Genomic DNA, 7,584 nt, shown 5'->3' on the forward strand with positions numbered 1-7,584 from the left:
ATGGCTGATCCCATAAAGACACTCGACAACGCAAGCCGCTACTGCGGTGTTTCAACCGTCTCGCGAAAGACATACCCAATTGCGGGGATCCAAACCACAGTCTATGGTCTTGATGAAATCCCCCCACAAATCTCAGACATTGCATGTCTGTGGCTCCTACATCCCAGAGGGGGTACCCAAGAACGTATGACAGGCATTGGAACGACCATCATCACGGGTTGGAATTCCGGGAACCCCACCAAGGGCCTCATTGCTGTCGCATTCGATCAACGGAATCATGGAACGAGAGAGGTAGATCCGCTAGCCAATGAAGCATGGAGACAGGGAAACCCTCGCCATGCTCAGGATATGTTCTCAATCTTTCGTGAGTTGAGTCATTTGCTATCAAAAGAAAATTGCCGACTCTGACACTTTTCTTTCTTTCGAAACCACAGAGGGCACTGCCCGAGACGTATCTCTTCTGATCGACTACCTCCCCTCTTATGTGTTCCCCCACTCCGATCGCAAGATCGTCGAAAATTTGGTGTTAGGGGTTTCCCTGGGTGGCCATGCAGCATGGAGCTGCCTTCTGCATGAACCTCGCATAAGCGCTGGGGTCGTCATCATCGGCTGCCCGGACTACGTGAATCTGATGGCTGATCGGGCCAGATTATCGAAATTGCCATCGTGGACGAGCACCGATACCCCAGGCTCCCAGTTCCTCGGCTCCGAGGCGTTTCCTTCTTCTCTGCTGGATGCTGTGAGGAGGTACGATCCGGCAAGTCTGTTGTTGAGCCACGTGAAGTCGGCCTCGGATGTCGGTCCTCTTCGCAGTGGACCATTGCCGGAGCCGACGGAGAGCGAGAAGGCGGCGTTGCGTCCATTCCTTTCCCGTTCCATAGCCGGAAAGAGAATTCTCAATTTGGCTGGCGGCAAGGACAAGCTGGTCCCTTATCATCGCGGGGAGGTGTTCTTGGCTTGGTTGAAGCAGGCTGTTGCTTCACAGGGCTGGTTTGCCGATGGTGCTGTGACCTTCGAAGATATTATTGATGAAGAGGCTGGGCACGAAATGACCGGGAAGATGATGGATGAGGCAACTCGTTTTGTTCGTGAAGCCCTGGAGGCCAGCAACAAAGCCCCAGGAAAGGTGGGGTCGGTGCGTGAATCGAAGATCTAGAACCCTTTCTCTCTGCCCGGGGTGTACTACGACCGCTTTTTACATACTAGACACATATAACTGTTCCCGCACATACCTACATCATGCAACATGGTCCTCTACTATGCTCACCATATTATATGATCATTATCATACGGATACCACTGGTGCATTACAATAACCGAGCAAGGGGCATAAACTAAAGCCACAACCCCCGAACTCTGAAGTCGGAGAGGTAGGTCATAGTCCAGTGGTCTACGCATTCTGTATTTTGCTGCAACTTCAATGGGCATTTCAGATCTGGGATATACATCCTCAGTACCGGCGCTGCTGGCTTATCCTCAGACAACTGATTTCAAGAGCCTTGCCTTCATGTTCAAAGATAGAAGCCATGGCCCGGCATACTCGGTAGCAGCATAGATCGAGGAAGAGCGAACATATCCACAGAAAAAAAAAGTTGTCCTCCTTTATGGTATTGTTCAATAATAGAAGCGTGATCGTAAGGGCATCCGGAGGCCAATCTTTGCTCGTCACAAATAGAAACCCTTTTGAATTTGTAAATACACGGATCAAGGTGCCCGATCCGCGGCTCCCATTTTTTGTTTTCTCATTCCCCGGGGAGAATTCGAATCTCTATTACACCGAATCGTAGCCAGCGCAGCACCTGTCCCGGTTTTTCATCCTCCAAGTGAAATCCCAGACTTTCCACACTTAAGCAACGAGCTCAACAACACCACCGGCAGCCTTGATCTTCTCCTCAGCATCCCGGCTGAAGTAGCGAGCGCGGACGACGATGGGGACCTCGGGGAGACGGCCCTTGCCGAGAACCTTGGAGTAGCCGAGGGGAAGGAGGTCGATGACGGGGGCGGTGTCGGTCTTCTGGCCGCTCAGGTAGGCGTCACGCTTCTCGGCGGGGACGAGAGACCACAGCTATATTGGAAAGAGAATTGATCAGCTACCCACATCCTTCAAAACGTATTCCAGTCTCATGTGTTCTCGCGCTCCTGTTCTATTCCCTCTCCTATTCTTCTTCCACGTCGTGTGATGACAAAACGTCCACCCCTTGCGCTTTCTCATCCTTCTGCTTCTCTTCTCGATTGGAATCGTATTGTCGATTTTAAACGTACCTTGTCAAGGTTGATAGTGGGCTTCCAGAACTGCTGCTGGGTCTTGTGGAAGTACCTCATACCGACCTTACCGAAGTAACCGGGGTGGTACTTGTCGAGGTTGGTGCGGTGGTGGTGCTGACCACCGGCCATACCACGACCACCGGGGTGCTTACGGTGCTTGCCAATGCGACCGTAACCGGCCGAGACATGACCGCGGCTAAGGAAGAGGACACAAAAGTCAGTTTTCTTGTTGTTCTGGTAGACGGGGCGGAAGGTGGTCGGATGAGGCCACAAGCCTGTCGCAAATTGACCACGACAAACGGGACGGTCGACCACCGGAGGCGAAAGGGAGAACTGAAGCGACTCACGCTTTCCTTGTCTTCGAGAAACGGGTAGGCATCTTGTCGACGGTGCTGAGCTCGACAAGACCGGTCTGAGGGTTGGCGATGGGGGGATGCGGTCGTGTATACTGCTGGCTCAGATGTTGAAATCAAGGCTCCGGGGCGGCTAGAGTGTGCGCTAATTCGCTTGCCCTAACTTAGGGCCAACCCTGCGGCTTACCTTTGGCGGCTGGGCGCAGTACCGTCACGTGAATTGACGCCTGCGCCACTAGATTACATAACCGTCATAGTACATTCTCAAGTCATCGTTTGGATCGACAAAGTGCTAGGATAGATCTAGATAGGTTCCTCCCAGATGATTTCATTGACCGTCCGGAAACAATATCTGTAAGATCCTGAGCATGTGTGGAATCATATAAGTGTTAATTGTTCTGAAACGGCTTAAATTCTTTATCTGAGCTCGATTCAGGTTGATTTACTGGCAAAAAACTTCGCTAAACTCTGAACTGTAGCACCGGCAGGTCGTTGAACCGAACTGCCTACCATACTCTGTTTGATCCAAGCCGGTAGCTTCGCTTGGATACCGGGTTTTTCATAACGTCTGTCAACGAGAACAATCGCCGCATAGTCGTTACGGTGCCTAATGGCTCGCCCAATACACTGGTTCACTGCTCGCATGCAGGAGTTCTCATAGAAGTCCCTCCCTGCTGCTTTTGCTGCTAATTGCCGGCTTGCCTCTGAGCCTGTAGCCTGCTGGTGTGTTTTTTGCTCAATATACTGTATCTTGGCTTGCCAAACTGCACTCCGTATATTCGGAAAGGGCAGTCCCACAATCAACACACCCCGTCCGAGTTTGTCAGAGAAATTGATTCCCTCTGACAGCTTGCCGCCCACAACGGACAGGAGAAGCGCACCCCTGCCAGAATCAACGGTGTTCGCGTATGTATGGAGCAGCTCCTCAGTAGTAACTGTCATGTCCCGGGACTCGGACAGGATGGGCTTCTTCTGCCCAATCAAGTTATACACAGTCTGGCCTTGCTCGCCCAGCATTGGCTTCTTCCAGATGTTCAAGACCCGGCCAAGGTAATCGTAGCTGGGAAAGAATGCTACTACACCGTCAGGGATGACATGGCAGAGGGTAGCTATCGTCCGCCCGAGATCCATGATCTGAATGCCCACGTAACAAAGGTCAGCCTCTTCTCAGACAGAGGACGATGCTAGGCGTCAAAAGAGAAAAGCTCTCACCATTTTTTCAGAGTCACGGGCATCATAGGTAAAATCAAATTCTGAGCCTTGAACACCCCGCACCAGTGTGTGGGCGATCAGATTTTCAGGTGGTATGACATGGCCGTAGCTGAACGTGTCTAGACGACTAGCTGGGACGTACGAGAAGAGATGGTTCATGTAGTCTGTCATCTGCCGAAGTCGTTAGATACCAATATACTACCATTGATGGCTGTCGAAACTTACGGGTGACATAGTCCCGCCAGCCAGTATGATGGCTCTTGCATCCTCCACAAGCTCCCGAAATTGATTAGTAGGGTCTAGAAGCATGTACTTCAATTGGATATCTCCCTGTTCCTTTGAGTAGAACAATCGCCCTTCGGCAGAGGGGTTCATCAAAGACAGAAGAAATCCCTGTATGTGAAACAGTACAGGAACTGTGGGACTCCTTGACGCCTGCTTATCCGAGGGATCTCTAGTGAACTCAACATATCCATCAACTTTCCTTGCTAATTTGCTTTCTTGTAAATATCGACTTAGTTTATAAGGATTGATCTGATCAACCCCCTTTCCGGACATGAGTTCAGATATCAGAACAGGACCCTCCGGTGCCTTTCCGCTCTCAAGGAGCGACCGAAGATGAGCAGCGATTGAACTGAGAAGCCGGATAACTTGAGCAACATAGCTTCTGTTTTTCCCCTTCAAGCGAGTTTTGAATTTGCGGCCATAGATTGTCAATTGAGAAAGGGATGTCTGCAATTGTGAAAGCGTCACCGTTACCGAGTGTATGTTGGATATTGCGTCCATCAAATTGTGAGCTTCGTCGATTATTATGACATGCCCCTTGACAGATGAATTAAGAGCCTCTCTCGCTGAGCGTTGCAATAGCAAGGGATATGGCAGTGTCACAATCTGCCATTCATCAGGTACTAGGTCAATTGAAGATCGGGCTCGAAGGCAACAAACCTCACTATCCTTAACAACAGAGCGAGATGCATAATAGGGGCATATTCCAATCTTCTTGCCAAGCTTTCCCAAGTCCTCAATGTCTTTCACTGTTGATAATGCATGGTCTCGGAATTGAAGTACCTGTCTTTCATCTTCTTTGGAAGGCAGAAATGGACATCTATGCTGAGGATTCACATTGGGCTGCTGTAGATCTAAACAACGCTCATTAATGGCTGTTGCATTTTCCAATGAACTGACACGGGGATTAATGCAGAGGTTCTTCCGAGAACCAAGAGTGACATGCTTCACACGCTCCTCGAGTTCTTCTTCTCCTGTCAAGTCAGTACTCAAAAGGTCCTTCGGTATGCTCCATGGCATTTTGACGCGTCTCAGTTCACCAGCAAATTGGGTTAACTGGGAGTGCGTCCGGGAGCAATAAAAAATCTTGACTTCGTCATTGTCTGCATCGTCACTTCCTGGCTTGGCGGTCGAGATCTGTCCTTTAAATCGTTCCAACAATTCAAGTGTACTAGGAGATAGTTCGCTAGTATGGGCCAGCTCATCCCGCGGTTTGCTATGCTCTTCATTTTCGCTGTCGTAGTCATCCAGCGCAAACTGGTCTTCACTTAGCCCACCAGATTCAGTTAATGGTATACTATATTTCTGCACCGACGAGTTTTTAGTCAGCCGTTATTCTGAGGCAGAAGTGTTGCTGAACCTCATACCTGCTTTTTCCGGGGTCCTTCGGGGTTCTCTAGCGCAATCCTCTGCTGCTCTTCTTCCTTTCTCGTCTTTTCTAGTCTCTCTTCAAGCTCCTTCCTCTTCTCGGTCATCATCCGGCTCGACTCACGCCTGGCAAAATCCAGCATCCATTCAGGTTCGTCATCATCGCCTAGAGCACGATTAGTGAAGGAATTCGGCTATCCAGTAATGAGGAGCCTTACATGTAGCATTGTCAACCGCCGTCTGGAAGGCGGAACGCTTGTGATCTCGCAGCCACGTCAAGGAACCACATATCAAACTTAGGGATTTTCCCTGGGGAATTATTCAGCCATATCCCATGACGCCACGGCACATTTAGGTGAATTCTCCAGCTTGTGCTACCTAAGCCAGGTGTTCCTGAGCTATTAGATAGTATATGGTGATGACCAATAAGTGCCTACTGTGCATGCTGAATAAAATGAAATGAGAACCTTACTTACAGTTCCTGGGATTGGCTATATTAGCTGCAAATGAAGCTAGCACGAAGCTAATACGCTTACCAGTAGGTGACTCGAAAACAGCAACTTTTCCTTGTTCGAGACAAGAGTATAGCGCCCGCATCAACTGCAGTTGGATGTCATAAGGCGAATAAGGATGGTGGAAATCGTTACGCTGGAGTTCCATTGGTGGTGTTGCAGCCCGAAGCTGAGCACTGGCCAAAAATAAACGGCAGCCCGAAGTTGACGAGACAAAACAAAGTCTATATGCTCACTTGGTGGAACGCCAAGCGCCAATGCTTTTACCACTGTCAGTACTTAATGCCTGTGACGGTATACTTTCTGACTGCGTTCGAAGATGATACGACCAGTTAAGGAAGACAACCTCAATCACTTGCCAGCTAATGTTTCGGAAAAAGAGCAACAAGTGTTAGGACAGCATCTCACGTCGCTAAGTGTGGACTATACGCTGATATGCCTATGTATATGTAGTATATCTCGGAGGGGAAAGCCGCACCTACCCAACCAGTTACTCTGATGGTGATTACACATTACCAACAAAGGTGAAAGAAAATTCCAGTCCTGGGCCCACCGCAGAGGATGGTTGATAGAGACCAAGCGACTGCTTACCTAAACTCAAAGAAATTGTTCGACCTCTTTTTTTGATGACAATTTATGTGCGATGTGTCTGTAGATGCTAATTTTGCGCTCTCGCTTTGCTCCGCGATTCTTTCCCACACGAGTCATTAATATGGATGAAAGATGAGTGGCCCAAAGAGAGGACGAGGAGGAGGAATGGAAAGACTTTGAGTATCTGTCAGGTATGGTAAGATTCCTTCTGAAAGGGGCTTCCATCACTAGTCTAACGGACTCCCTGGGCGCTTAGTCCAAGAGGGAGTGGTAGTGCAACTGTCGCGATAAAAATAGCTGGCCATCCATCAGGCTGAGCAGTATAGTTTCCAAGTACTAGCATCCTCAGTTCTGATCTCTCCTTTCAATGGAATTTGCATGACCCGTTGCTTAATTTCTGCCCCTAAACTTCTCTTTCTCACCCCCAGGGTGATGGTCAGGTATTGTAAGTATCCATGCAACTTATCTTATCCATATGCAGTTAACTCCGTAATAGTTACTTAAGTTAATTAAGTAGTTAGTTATCTGGGCTAGCAGTGCCTGCTTACCTCACATCAGATAGATAACTACGTAGTAACTAGTTACGTAGTAACTAATTACTATTTTAGTTTCCAAGAATTTTCCGGCATCAGTAAAATTTATTTAGGAAATCTCCCAACCCTCTAATAAGCAGCCGATGTTAGTAGTAAGAATTGCTCGGAATGAAAAATCCTTCGTCTTCTACTCTGTTCTTCAATTGTTGCCTGCACTAGTCCATTGAATGATAACTAGTCAATTACCCGAACCATGCAGAGGAAGAAATGATGATTAATAGGAGGACTACTTCGGTAGTTACTACTAGTGGTCAAGTCGTTCTGGAGTTTCTTTCCCTGTGGAGGAGCCTAAGTACTCCATACTACTAACTAACTACTACAACCACTACTAGTACTACTACTTATGCTACTACGTATCTACGCGACTGCCTGGTAGGCTGCAAGGAAGTCCGTAGTGTGGTGGTT

General features: G+C 48.6%; 3 protein-coding genes across 3 annotated transcripts; 1 reads left to right on the plus strand and 2 right to left on the minus strand.

Moving 5' to 3' along the window:
* On the plus strand, window positions 1-1,156 carry An11g11020 (uncharacterized protein; the record flags this gene model as incomplete). Its single annotated transcript, XM_001395022.3, has 2 exons — window positions 1-364; window positions 435-1,156. The coding sequence occupies 2 exons, from the start codon at window positions 1-3 to the stop codon at window positions 1,154-1,156; spliced, it is 1,086 nt and encodes a 361-aa protein (XP_001395059.1).
* Window positions 1,157-1,846: 690 nt separating this feature from the next.
* On the minus strand, window positions 1,847-2,644 carry An11g11030 (60S ribosomal protein uL15; the record flags this gene model as incomplete). Its single annotated transcript, XM_001395023.3, has 3 exons — window positions 1,847-2,065; window positions 2,263-2,461; window positions 2,613-2,644. 3 exons carry the CDS (start codon window positions 2,642-2,644, stop codon window positions 1,847-1,849), a joined length of 450 nt encoding a protein of 149 aa, XP_001395060.1.
* Window positions 2,645-3,050: 406 nt separating this feature from the next.
* An11g11040 (uncharacterized protein) lies at window positions 3,051-6,143 on the minus strand (the record flags this gene model as incomplete). Its single annotated transcript, XM_059750586.1, has 7 exons — window positions 3,051-3,752; window positions 3,831-4,001; window positions 4,056-5,420; window positions 5,483-5,649; window positions 5,702-5,792; window positions 5,960-5,964; window positions 6,020-6,143. 7 exons carry the CDS (start codon window positions 6,141-6,143, stop codon window positions 3,051-3,053), a joined length of 2,625 nt encoding a protein of 874 aa, XP_059601708.1.
* Window positions 6,144-7,584: the final 1,441 nt, after the last annotated feature.

Source organism: Aspergillus niger (assembly GCF_000002855.4).
Source record: "Aspergillus niger supercontig An11".
Taxonomy (NCBI): domain Eukaryota; kingdom Fungi; phylum Ascomycota; class Eurotiomycetes; order Eurotiales; family Aspergillaceae; genus Aspergillus; species Aspergillus niger.